This window comes from Cariama cristata, unplaced genomic scaffold (assembly GCF_000690535.1).
Source record: "Cariama cristata isolate BGI_N322 unplaced genomic scaffold, ASM69053v1 scaffold9286, whole genome shotgun sequence".
NCBI lineage: Eukaryota > Metazoa > Chordata > Aves > Cariamiformes > Cariamidae > Cariama > Cariama cristata.
The window spans coordinates 4107-17575 of record NW_009623772.1 but is presented as its reverse complement, the minus strand read 5'-3'; the positions used below and the strand labels follow the sequence as shown (position 1 = coordinate 17575).

The following is a 13469-nucleotide window of genomic DNA, read 5'->3' as shown; positions in this document are numbered from 1 at the left end:
ACAGATGAACAGTATAAATTAGAAAACCTTGGTGTCCATCTACAGATTTATGAAACCACTGTCTGGATCAGTGAAAGAGACCCAGGAGGATGCCTTTTGGGTAATCCCTCTGTTGCATTTTGGAGATGGCAGACTGGGAGACATTCAGAGAGCACTTCATCCTCCCCGGTGGAGGAGGATGCTAACACTGCTTTCCCTCTTGGTTTCTTAGGGTATGTGGGGAGCTGCCTGGAGCAGCTTCTCTTTGACCAGGAGTACTGGCTAAACTGTGCTCTGATGGAGGACACACAGATCAGAGTTACGGTGGATGAAGATTGCTTGGCCACCATATATATGAGTCTGCTGCTCCAGGAAGGTGAGAAGGGACTGCATATGTAGGGACTTCTTCAAAAGCATCTCAGCAGGGCTGTGTTGTAGCCCTGTGCTGGGCGTGCACTGATGCCATTGACCTTAGCATGACTTTCTGTCTGCAGGCAACTTTTTTTCCAGAACAGTGCCTGGTGTCTGGCAGCCAGAGCAGGAGGGAAATGAAAGCCTGCAGCTCTGCGAGAACGAGCTGATCCATGTGAAGAATGTTGGAGATGAGTCCAAGTGGGAAGGGATGTCCTTACTGACAGGTCAACGAGTCTTGGTGCCTATGACAGCTCTAGAGCCAATACCTCAGCCATTTTACCAGTAAGTAGACTAGCCAACTAATAGGGCTCAAGCCAAGATCCTTTCCTGATCCTGATGCATGAGCTGGCACCAAGCCTGGGTGAAAAATTGCTCTTGCCTCTGGCAATGGGCAAAAGCTAGGCAATTTTGTGAGAATATACATTATGCATAAAGAAAACCACTGGAACCAATTCAGGTCCTGTTAATGGGACAGAGCAAGGACATACGTCACATATAATTCTTGTATGATATTGATTTAGGTCATACATGAGATTATTTGTGATTTACAGGTGAATAATTGGGAGAAAAAGCATAGCCCAAGACTTAGGTAATGCCAGTCAAAGCGGTGCCTCACATTGGACACCTGGCTGAGCCTCAAAGACACCCACGTCTCCTTTTGTAGTCACACAGTGAAGTCCTCCTTACAGCCTGGCAAATTTATCCTGCTCTTATCATGTGGTGTGAGGCTGCAGTTGTGAGGTGCAAACTGCCCTCCATGCCCAGTACCACCATTACAGGGAATTACTGGACTGGCTGTGCTGGCCATGCTCCATAGCAGCTCTGGCAGTCCCAGGGGACAGAAGATCTGTCCTGCTTGGGTAAGACCATCCCTGCTGCTGGCCTGGGGGCAGGACTGCTCAGAGGGGAAGAGTGTGGTTCTCCTTTGCCTTGCAGGTGGTTCCTGAAGAAATACCCTGTGAGTTTTGGCATCTCCCAGGAGATCAGTGGGATGACCTCTCAGCCAATTGGTGAGTGATACCTGTGTAACGCAACTGCCCTTCCCAGGGAAGGGCACAGCTCTTGCAAACCTGAATTTGGCGACAAATGCAAAGGGCTCATTTCTTGTTCCGACAATGACACTCCATTGCAAGGTGCTCTAAGGGAATACTGCATCTTTGGACTCTCTTGAATGGAGAACAGAGCTTGCAAATTGTCCTTACTTAGAAGGATGATCTGAGGGACACAGAGTACAGAGGGCTGCTGGTGGCATCCTTCTGCCACTGGGTTTTACTATTCTGCAGTTTTCTCTCTCATTTAATTCTTTCAGGACTGAAGTTTAAATAATTAGGCTCCCACCAATGTGCACATGAAACCTGTGCCCACGATTCACCTGTTAGCCCCAGGCCCTTCCTGCCTGGACATGGGCAGTATTCAGAGCATGCTGGATATGGGAAGTCACTGCAGGTGTGAAGTTGGTGTGTGGTGTGGTGGACATTTGCACTGTTAAAGATTTCACTCCTGGCAGAAAGTTGAGAGTGCAGCTTCTGTGAAGCTCCATGTTTCCAGCTATCTTCTGTACTGCAGCTCTCAGAGGTTTGAGTCTTTGGTTGTGTGGCATTTATCCATGCCTCTTGTATATGTTATTATAATCCTCTTCTCAGGAAGAAACTGCAGAGATCTGAGTCTGAGAGCACAATAAATCGTAAAGGACAGAGGCAGCCTTCTCAAGCTGAAATCATGGTCTCTCCTTGCTGAAGTCTTTTCCAGCAAGGAAGTTTTAACAGTGGCGTCACACTGAAATGTCCTTGTTTGCCTCTGTTTCCCAGTCAAAGGCAGGTGCATAGCCACAGAGGACCACAGAGGAGCAGCATGGGATGAACTGAGTTTCTGCAAAGGAGACAGCATAGAAGTAATCGGCTTCTTCATTCCAGGACTTCCATGGTTTGTGGGCAAATCTCTCAGCAGCGGGAGCATGGGCTTTGTCCCAACCCGATACACAAGTCCTGAGGCTTGTGAACCTCTGTAAGTTTACTTCTACCGTCTAGATTAAATTAAACTCAGGAGAAAATGAAGGGAAGAGTCCAAGTCCCAACTGAAGGCTATGTCAGAGTCCAGGGCAGGTAATTTGCTTTGCAAGGCCTTCATAGAGGATTCATTTGAGGTCTCTCCAGAAGCCTTGGCCAGGCTCTGCTGCCAATAGGCTGCAGGAGCCTCTGCCCTGACAAAGCAATCGTATTTCACTTGCCTCAGGTGATTCTTGGAGAGGAACAGATCTGGCCCTGGGCTAAACCTGGCTTTACGCTACGACAGCCCAAGACATCTGTGTACCAGACAAGCTGGCTTCACAGTTCCACCTAGAAATGTTTTTGAGTTTGTAGCTTTGTCTGAGGGGCTGTGAGTCTGGCAAGGGTGAGGAGAGCGATCAGTGCTAAGGAAACCAAGTCATACTTTGCTTCCCTGTGCCCCTTTGCTTTCTGTGGGATGTCAAGGCAGAACAACCACTGGCACAGTTCTTCACTGAGCAACACCCTCCCAAGGACACAGACAAGAGTTGTCCAGGGAGGGAGGTTGACATAACCCACTCTGATTACCTGGGCAGTTGTCTTTGTTGGTGGCTTAAAGACATAGCTCTGGTTCAATACCCATCCAAAAATGCTTCTCCTCTAAGAGTGTGTGTGGGAGGACAAGGTCTTAACCTCTTGCTAGGTCTGTTGGGCTTTCCTGGATCAGGTTCACTCAAGGTAAGTCTTAGGCAGCTTTCTCTGACAGTACAGAGAACAGAGAGGAGATTGTAGAATCACAAACTCATAGAATCAGATGATGTCCTGGTCTCAGAAAGGGCTTCTGGAGGAAAAAAAGACAAAGATGACCAAAGTCCCTCCCTCTGGTACCCATCGGTTCCTCCATGGAGAATCTGGATCTGAGAGCCCTGGTAGGGAAGGTGTCCAGACTCCCGTATTCATCTTCAGCAGAGCTTTTCTGGTGGGAGGAAGAGGAGGGATGGGAAATCCCATCCTACAGGACAGCTGTAGTGTTAGGGTATGGGGAAACACTGACTATTTTCCTCTGATGTCTGCCTCAATGTAGGGGAAAGGGCTTGGTGTTTCTAAGCGAAGAAGAAAAATCTCCCCTCCTGCATATCCTCTTCAATGATGGCAAGGAGCACTTCACCACCCTCCTCAGTGGCCTGGCACACACTGACATCACCTCTGTGTACCGGCTGGGTGAGTTTCCCCTCTCCTTACATGCCCAGCCCCGTGGCTCCCCATGGGAAGCAATGCTGGGCAGTGTCTAGAGAGATCCTTGCTCGGGGCTTTGCAGGGGAGACAACTGCTGTGGTTGAGACAGCTTCTGCTCAGCCTGGTTGTGGAGGTTGTAGATATCCTCAAGAGCTGGGCCCTGCCACACTGCAGTTTGTAGGGGTCTTCTCTGCTTCCAGGGCAGGTCCTCAGCTGTGGTTCACCCTGGCAGGTGCTGCTTTCAACTGATCCTGGCTGTAGGTGCCTGCCCACAGCAGGTCCCCTGCTGCTGTCTGACCTGTGGGTGTATATTGAGGAGGATGCACAGCTGAAGTCGCAGGTGACATCATCTCCATGCCCATAGCAGGAGCCAGGAAGTCCGGGTTCCTGGGTGCTTCTCTCAGTTTCTCTATGCTTGCTGTGTGGCTTTTGGACCACAGATTATTTCTCTGTCTCTATTTCCTGCCTTCTCACTACCTAGAAGCACAATGTGGCCATGCAGGGTTAAGCTGGGGATACCCTGGATTTCAGGGGACTTCCCAGACCGGCCAGCTCAGGTGCAATGAGCCCAGGGTAGAGCCTGTCAGAGATGCACACGTATCTGAAACCTCTGAATAGACACAACAAGGCTCTTAAGAGAGATAAAGCTGATAAAACCCTACCTCTGAAAAATAAGACCTGCTTGTTCCCAGGTAACTATAACGTTACTGGTGCTCACCACACCACCAGCTAAAAGATGTTCTCCATGGTCTTACATGGAGCCAAGTCCCAGCAGACAGCAGGGTTGAAACTGCAGCTGCGTGTGGGGTCTGCAGCCAGAAGTGAGCCTGCTCTCCACATACAGGTCTGGGGTTTAGCAGAGCAGCAGGAGATCTTTATAAGGTATGAGCGCGGTGTCTGCACATTAACATCGACCAAGGCTTTGGGCTTTTTGTTTTCTGTTTGTCTCTTTGTGTAGATGGTTTTGAACCTACAGCCATGTTCCCCAAAGTGCCATCAAGTGAGTACGTGGAGGGGACAGAATGGGATGCTTTTATGATAACTTCTGAGAGTGAACTTTGACATGGGGAAACATCCCACTATGGTTTGCCTGTCCCTTCCAGAGGCTGTTCTCCATGGCTGTAAAGATATCCAGCTGCTCCAGCAGTGGAAGAAAGTAGATGACTTGGCTGCTACTGGCACCTCCAAGCTGTCTAGCCCAGGGAGTGGATCAGCCCCTGCTACCTTGGAAGATTCTCTCCTAGAGAAGCTGGATGATTTTGATGATCCCAAGTTCTTTATTGACCTGAATGCTGGACACATGGAAGATGGTGATGTCTTTGACCCCATATTGACCTTCCTTAACCAAGACAGTTATGAGCCCAGTTTTCAAAGACTTTATGATCTCAGTTCTTCCTTTCTCAACTCCGCTTTTCATGGTTTCTCTGGTGAGGATGAACTGGTCTTGTACCTTGAGATGTCCAGGACCTGGGCCAAGAGGACTCATTCAGTTTGGGCTCATGTCAGGCTCTGTTTCCTCTTGGGTAAGCTCTGCATCAAAAAGATCAAGTGGTCCCAGGCTCGAGTCTACTTTGAAGAAGCCATGAGCATCCTGGACAGGGGTTTTGAAGACCTGCCCCTGTTGGCTGCATTGCATGTGAACCTTGCCTCCATCTACTTGAAACAGAACATGAAGCCCAAGTTCTCCTGCCTGCTGGGAAAAACAGTGGCCTTGCTTGTCTGCTTGCCTGACCGTGCTTTCAGCTCTGAGAACGAGAGAGAATTCATGACATATATCCTGAGGGAAGCCATTGCTGTGGGTAATGCTCCCTTGGAGGCACGGGTCTGCTTCCTTATTGTCAAGCTCTTCCTACAACTGGGCAAAACTGATGAAGTGCTGCCCTTTACTGAGCATCTTCAATGTCTCACCACCACTTTACTCAGTCTAGACACTAGTTCTGTGCCACTGGATGCCACCCCTATCTTGAGCTACCTGTATGACAAGAAGTACTTGCCAAATATTGCAGTGGCCTCCGCCAGGTTGTTTGTTCCCAGCGGCATCCAGGGGGCACCGACACCCATTTGGAGAGCTGGCTTCATCCTCCAAAATGCTTCCAGACTTCTGGGAAACCGAGCGGAGAGCAGAAGCATCCCAGCACTGGCTTGTTTCTATCTCAAGCAAGCACTGCAGTTCTCCTGCGAGAGCAGAGCTGTGCCCATCCAGAGGATGCTGTGTGCCACGTTGTCCAGGATGTACCTCCAGTGTGGTGTGTTGGACGAGGCAGTTTCTTATGCAGCCACGGCTGTAACCCTCAGCAGACTGATGGGTGAGGAGGAAGCTTTCGAGTCGTCCCTCTCTTTGGGGTGGATGTATCTCCTGCACAGCCAGCCAGGCCCAGCTGCAGACATCATGTGGCAGCTCTTGCACTCTCTACATGAGACGGACAGCGTGACTCAGGGTGGAGCCGTGCACAATCTCCTGGCCATTGCCCTCAAAGGAGAAGGGCAGGTGCAAAAGGCTGCAGAGAACTACCTCCAGGCCCTGCACAAAGCCAAGGAGACTGGGAACAAGAGGAACCAAGCTATCGCCCTGGCTAACCTGGGGCAGCTGAGCCTCTCACGTGGGGCAAACCAGCTGTCTGAGCTCTACCTGCTCCAGTCGGCTCAGCTCTATGCTGAGCTCCAGGGCAGCGAAGACCTGGAGATGGAGTTGATGTGGGTGCTGCTGTGGCTAGCGCAGGCCATGGTGAACAGGCGGAGGATGGAAGATGGCAAACTCTGTTACGAACTGGCGTTGGTTTTTGCCCTAAAGTGGCGTAACGTGAGGAGTGAGTACAGCTTTGCTGGTGGGAACTAGGGCAGCGCACAGAGGTCTGTGCGGCACCCTGTCAGGTCCCTAATGCAGTCCCCTGACCCGTCCTTTTCCCTTCCCTGTACCATGCAGGTCAGCTTCACATCGTTGAGTCTCTCTGCCATTTCTACAGCAAAGTGTCCCCCAGTCTCCAGGCCTGCATTACCTACCATAAGCACTGGCTATCTTTGGCACAACAGCTGCAGGACAGAGAGCTGCAAGGCAAGGTCTCGCAGGCCCTCAGCCAGCAATACGAGGCTTTGGGCACATCTGAGTAAGTCCTGTCTGTGGCTGTCGGATGCTTTTAGAGTGGGGTCCCTGCTCACCCAAAGCAAGAGCAGTGGCTTTCCTGGGGTGTCCCTCGAAAGAGGTGGGGAAGGTGTGTGGTAGCTCTAGCTGCCCCGCAGGCAGGTTGCTGGTTAGTGTGCTGCTGAGGTTTGCGAGCTGTCACGGTGCAGTAAAGAGGGGAACAGTTCAATGTCGACCAGAGCGCTGTGACAGCCAGGCAAAGGCCAGGGCGTTAGCTGGGACAGAACTGGGATCTGGCCAAATATAGTTTTCCAGAGAGACATCCAGCCTTGATCAGAGGGGACCCAGCGACAGGGAATTCATCACTTCCTTTGGAGGCTTATTCCAGTGAATAATCACCATTCACCAGTAAAAATAGGTTTCTTATCTGTCATTTGAATAAGTCTGGCTTCAGCCTCTAGCTGCTGAGTCTGCCCTTCCTATCTCTACTGGAATATTTTCCCCAGTGAGGTACTTAAGACCCTGTTTCAGCCCACCTTTCAATCTCCCTCTTGACACATGTGGGTGACTGATTAGATTTGGCAAGAGGGGAAAGTGACTTGGACGGATCACAGACTTTCTTCAGTCTTTGAAGGCAAATATGTGAAATAGTGGAGAGCTAGCTCCCATGTCCCAGAAGGACAAATGGGCAGTGGCTGTCATTAACTTGAATGTTAACCTTCCCATGCTAGGTCACAGTGAGTTCAGAGGGAAGGTATTTAGGAAGCAGACGCCTGTCATGTGAACGGTGCTATTTAAGATCACAAAGCACCCCATTCCCTGGACTCGAAGGACAGCTGGAGCCCAGTTGCCAGCAGGAGAGACACCAAGCAAACAAACATGCCCTGGGCACTGCCTGGCGCTTCCTTTGCCACAGCTGCCTTCTGCAGGCAGTATGTCCATCGCTGGCTCGTCCTGCTGCTTGTCCCTTTGTCCTCTAGTGACCAGGGGCTTGAAAAGGGGCTATAAGGTCTTGCAGACGTAGTCACAGATCCACCTCTTTGGCTGCACCAAGGGACAAACAATAGGCAGAGCTGTGTTTTTGGGTGCCAGATGCTGTCTGGAAAATGAAGGTGGAAGCACTCCCTGCCTATGCTCCCATGTGTAGCTGGGAGTGACTTTGGGGCTTAGTGTAGGGGGGCAAATAGGGTTTGCAGATGACCTGGACAAAACGCTCTTTATCAGCTAAACCAAGCAGAGGTGGGGAGCGGCCCATTTGGGAGCAGGCTACCTTGGGGCTGTGCTGGGTCCCAGGCTGATCTAAGGTTGCCAAATGATACACACACACGTGCACTAAAGCACAGAGACTTCCACAATTTTACCAGAACACATTGCTCAGGGCTGTGGCTGTCCGTTTCTCTCTAACCTTTGGCAACTGTACTAGGAAAAGACAGGACTGGCAGTGGGGAGGTGTTGTGGTAGCTCTGCAGCTGGTTGCTGGGGGTGTCCTGTGATTTCTCTGTAATGGCTTTTTGCCTGTTACCATCACAGGGCTTTGAGACAGTCCCTAGACTGCACCAAAGAGAGTCTGAGGATCTTCATTGACCTTGAGGAGACTGTGAAAGCAGCAGAAGCCTGGCTGCAGGCAGGAAGGTTCTACTATCTTATGCAGGAAGATGAGCTGGTGGAAACGTACTTTCAGGTATGGAGGGGGTGGCTGGAGCAGTCCCATTCCCACCCTGGCTAGCTGCATTCCCATCACAGCTCCTTGGTAGGAGCCTTTTGAGACTGGAAGACCTGGAAAGGAGACTTCTTATGAGCAGTGTAAACCTGCTTCTGGAAGGAGGAGCTGTTGCATTACGCTCATGCACCATCTGGTGCTAAATTTGCTCTCTTTCCTACCATACACTGGGGCTAGAGGATTCTTAAATGAAAGTAAGTGAATTTATTGAGTAAGTGGTGTAGGAGTGCCAAAAGAAGCTGGAGGTGCCAGGTGACTGGTTACCATTGAAATACACATAGATAAGGGATAAGGTGCCAGGGAAGTGCTTTGAGACTTCTTGGAGTTAAAGACTACTGGCTTCTTTCCATCTCTAGCATTATTTTATCAGCTGAGTGGAAGAGCAGTTCATAAATTCTTAGGACTCCCTCGTTCAGGGACTAGCTTCTGTTAAAAGATGGGAAATCCTTTCATGTGCCCAGAGTAAGCAGAGCAGAAGGCTGGTTGGGTCTGCTGGGGTTGCACTGAGCTGGGGTATCCAGCAAAGCACCAGCCTGGACACATGTAGGAGATGTTTTGAGTCCTCACTGTGTTACCCAGAAGCACTTCTGAGCTGGTAGGGCTGGGTGACTGAGGTGCCTGGTGGTGGGAACAAGGAGAGGAGCCTTTCCCATCAGCCACACCAGCCTGCCCCTAAATCAGGGTGGTAGAGGCAGGGAGTTACTGGTATGGGGTGGCTACTCAGTGACGTGGGTGAAATGAATAGATGGCTTTGGCATCAGCCCATTTCCTAGTGTTCACAAGGAGATCTGAGGTACGTAACAAAGAGCCCTCATTGCCTCCCTGGCTCACGGTTTCAGCAGGGAGGCAAAGGCTAAAGGAAGGATGATTTCCCGCTAAGAAGGGCCAGTTGACACCAGATCTCAGCAGGATATGTCTGAGTCCCTGAGGAGCCTCTTCCCAGGCAAGGTCACTGGCAATAGTAAATTGTCATGGTGTAAGGAACAACATGTTTTGGCTGGAAGGTGGCACCAGGGCCAAGTGCACAATTGGCACAAATAACTGTTCTTCCCAGAGTCAGCATACCTGCCTCCGTCCTGCTGGCTTTGCCCTTTCTCTGTATAAGATGTGCATTCCCCTCATCAATCTTCACGTTTGCTCCATCACACCAATGACAGACCAGGGCCAGGACAGCTGCTAGCTGCACTGTCCTGACTCTAAATCTTAGTGCCGTTGGATATCCCAGCTGACCAGTTTGTCGCACTGGCGCTGCAGAGGAATGGGTTATCTGGCTCCTGGCTCCATCCTTACACACATCACTTGCAAATGCAGCACAACAGTCCCATACACCTGCTGGGCAACCTGTCTCCATGCTATTTGGAGCACTGCTGCTCACATTTATGATTACTTGGTTTTGTTTAATCACACCAATGTTTATGTGCAAACGTCTCTTTCCAAGTCTCACTCCAGTTCCTTTTCCTTCTAGGCAGCTATTCAGACTGCTATGAAACAGGAGAACTTCTCCTTGGCCATGGATCTTTATGAAAAAGCTGGAGATACCTTTTTTAATGGCAGCCGAAACAGAGATCGAGCAATGGAGTATTATAGGGTACTGACCCTTCTGAGCATTTCTGTCCTTGTGTCCCTACAAGATGATGGCCGTGGGAGCTTTGCCCCAGGGCTGTCTGCAGCACTCTGTGGCCAGGCTGGAGGGATGGAGGGTGGAGAGAGATGGGGTGGTTCTGAGTGTGCCAGAGTGCAAACATTTGTGCAGGGGGGAAGCCTGGAGCACAGACTTATTTTGCAATGGCTGCAGCTCACCCCAGAGATCATTTGGGAGGTGGGAACAGAGGCCTTATGTTACAAATCCTCGCAGTGTTAGGTGTGAGCTGGTTGCTCCTGAAGACATGCTCAGAGTCAGAATTTCAGGCACCTAAGGAAGAGCAGAGACATGAGGCTCAGGCTTTGAGAACCATGCTCTGAGATATGAAACTAATCTTCCAGGGAAAGACCCTGCAGCACTCCAGCCCATTGTCTGCCTGCCATGCCAAGCACTTGGTCCATCTCCTGCTGCTCTATCCCCCCTCTGTGGGCAGTGCTGTACCAATACCTCCAGGGACAGCCTGGACTCACTGTTCTCTCTCCTCAGGGAGGTGGTGTGCCCTTGGCCAGGAAACTAAAGGCCATTAAGACAGAGCTACGGCTGTTCAATAAGCTGGCAGAGCTGCAAATCGGGCTGCAGGGCTACAAGAAGGCGCTGGAGTTTGCCACACTGGCAGCCAGGCTGAGCGTCACGGTCGGTGAGTGATGTACACCTGCAGGGTACGGGGAGTTACTGGCTTCTGCGGACAGGGCTGCCTTTCTGGATGAGAACAGTGTGCACATGAAAGGGGGATCTCCTGCTTTCATAAGACCGGTGGACATATCCTAAGCGGTAACATCTTTTTAAGGCCACTTCCCTTTTTAAGCTGCATGACAGCCACATGGGAGTGCTCTGCTGTGGCAGTGGTGGGACCGGCTGAGCGGAGGGTTGTTGCTACACTGCAACATGGGAAGTCTGATGAAGGCGCAGGACTGAACAGTTCCTCTCTGCCCTGGCTCTTCTGATAAACTCATCCCTTCCCATTACAGAAACAGTTTAAATGGGCAATGCCAGCAGAAATGTCTGAGATGGAACCAGTCTTATAATAGCCTTTTCCAGCACTCAAGAAATCCCCTGTTGAATGATATACTCCCTGGGCAATCTGTCCAGCCTTGGTATCAGCAACCCTACCCATGGCTCTGTTTTCTTTGAACCATCTTCAAACCCAGTGTTTCCTTATGAAGATACCTGTGCCCCCAGGCTGTTGAGCAAATGCGTCCCCAAGCAGCTCAGCATGCCGGGCTTGGGGGTGTATTGTGAGCGCACCGCAGGCTGACTGTATCAGCAACTCTTTTCTAGGAGATCAATTGCAAAAGCTGGTTGCATTCCACCGCCTGGCTACAGTCTACTGTTTTCTGCATATGTATGAGATGGCAGAAGATTGCTATCTGAAGACACTTGCCTTGCATCCCCCCTTGCTGCAGTGCTCTGGAGAGGCCCTGTACTACTACAAGGTGTATTGCCACCTCGGCAACCTGACCCTGCACAAACTGAAGGTAGGAAACCTTTCCATGATGCTGTATTGAGCACCCTGGTCTTGATGGAGAGCTGGAGGTAGAGTATCACATCTGCTGGCAGAGCAGCCACACATGTAGATGGCCGCATCCTCTGACTCTCCACCCTATCTGCAGATTTAGAATAAATGCACACAATGCTGGCACAACTAGGTTTTGAAGGGGGAAAGGCAATCTGGAAAGAAGTGCGGGCACTTAGCTGTGACTATATAGAGCCTGTTTCGAAGAGGTTAGGTGTCACTCGGTTCTGCCTGGAACCACTGGGCTCTGCTCCAGCTCCCTTATACCCTGTGACCTTCAATTAAACCACTTCCTAATGCCTGCCCTGTCCTTTATGGTTAGGATGAACAGGATGCAGAAGCCTACTTCCTCCTGGCCCTCGCCGCAGCGACCGAGCTGGGAGACCAAAAGCTGCAAGACCTCATTCGTGCCAAACTGAGTGACATCCCCAGTGCTCCACGCGGTTCTGAGCACATACTGGGCTGTGCCACATACCGGCCCAGGTGGCTGAGCGAAGGCGGCCATGTCATCTAACTGACCTGCAACCCTGGGAACTCCAGTGCAAGCCATCAAGCAGCATCGTGCTGCACCGCTGGCACGTATCCCTGTGCTCTGCAGAAGAACTGGCACAGGAGAGGTCCTGTGTCACGGTGCAGCGAGGCTGAGCAACAGCTGGCATTTCAAGAGTGCTGCTGCCCTGCCCAGGACAGAGACAGGAGAGTGCTGCCTTGTGCCTGCCTGTCCCCGCCAGCTTCCCCACAGACCTCAGGTCCCATAGGACAGCTCAGCTCGACCCAATTGTGTTTTAACTTGAAGAGCAACTCCTTTACTTATTCCTCTCTGGTCTCTGTGCTGTCTGCTCTGCGGAGGTCTATGACCCATACCTCTCCAGAGCCTCAGGCCTCTTTGGAAGAAAGCACCACCGAACCTTTTGGCAGTGAGAAGCAAAATTAGGGAAAGGAGGAGAAATGAAAGCGGCTGGTCAAGCCTTGCCTGGGGATGAGTCCCGTATGCAGGTGGGTGGCTGCTCGGGCAGGAGGCAGAGCCTACCCTCACCCCAGCCCTGCCGTTCAGCCTCAGCTCTGGCACTGGAGCAGCTGGGGTGGCCTCTTCTCCCCACAACCCATGTGCACTTTCCACATCTAAATCATCAGCACGCTATGGGTTCTGCACAGGACAAGAGCCGTCCATCCAGACCCGGCCCAGGCTTCGCAGCCCGGCACCCTTCCCAGCCTGTCTTCTCCAGGCTGCAGAGCCCTGCGGGATGCAGGAGCTCCAGGGAGCAGATGGTGAGGCTGGGCCCTCTGGCCTGTGCTGTGGCACACATCCAGCCCCCTGGGCAGGGGTGCTGACGGGGTGCAGGGGGACTTTTGGCAAGGAGAAGCAGCTGCACTGCCTTTGCATGGGCCCATTGGCAGCCCAAGGGGAAGCCGGCTGCCCAGCGAGCAGCAAGCTGCCTTCAAGCGCCCTGAGCTACATGGCTGGAAGAGAAGCAAAAACTCCTCTGTGGAGCGAGCAGGGGCAGCAGGAGGCACGGAGGAGGCTTCTGCGGAGAGCTGCCACCCAGCACCAGGAGCAGCACACAGCTCTCCTCCACAGCCCATCTCACCACCAGAGAGCAATAAATGCCCACGTTTGCAGCCACTTCCCGGATAACATCGACCTCGGTTTTCAGTCTGGACTGGTGCAGAGTGAAGAATGAGCAGTTTTTCCAGCTCACCTCTTTGCTGTGACAACCACTGGCCAAACACCCAACTGGGGCTTTGCAGGGAGACCCTGTTCCAAGTCCTTCCACCTCCCTGACACACTCCACTGCTTGGAAATGCTAAATGCAGAACATTTATTTCCTCGCTGCTCTTCGGAAACGCTGACTTCATTTTCCCCTTCTAATCCCTGCGAGGCATTCATCATCGGGACAATG

At 51.6% G+C, this 13469-nt stretch overlaps 1 protein-coding gene across 1 annotated transcript; it reads left to right on the top strand.

Moving 5' to 3' along the window:
- Positions 1-211: 211 nt before the first annotated feature.
- On the top strand, positions 212-12082 carry SH3TC2 (SH3 domain and tetratricopeptide repeats 2; the record flags this gene model as incomplete). The annotated part of the gene is made up of 13 exons (XM_009702893.1): positions 212-355; positions 474-675; positions 1330-1403; positions 2202-2397; positions 3463-3599; positions 4573-4614; positions 4718-6421; positions 6538-6718; positions 8224-8374; positions 9879-10001; positions 10542-10692; positions 11334-11530; positions 11891-12082. Coding segments are annotated over 13 exons (3494 nt in total), but the record flags the coding sequence as incomplete, so codon positions are not given.
- Between the last annotated feature and the right edge of the window lie 1387 nt (positions 12083-13469).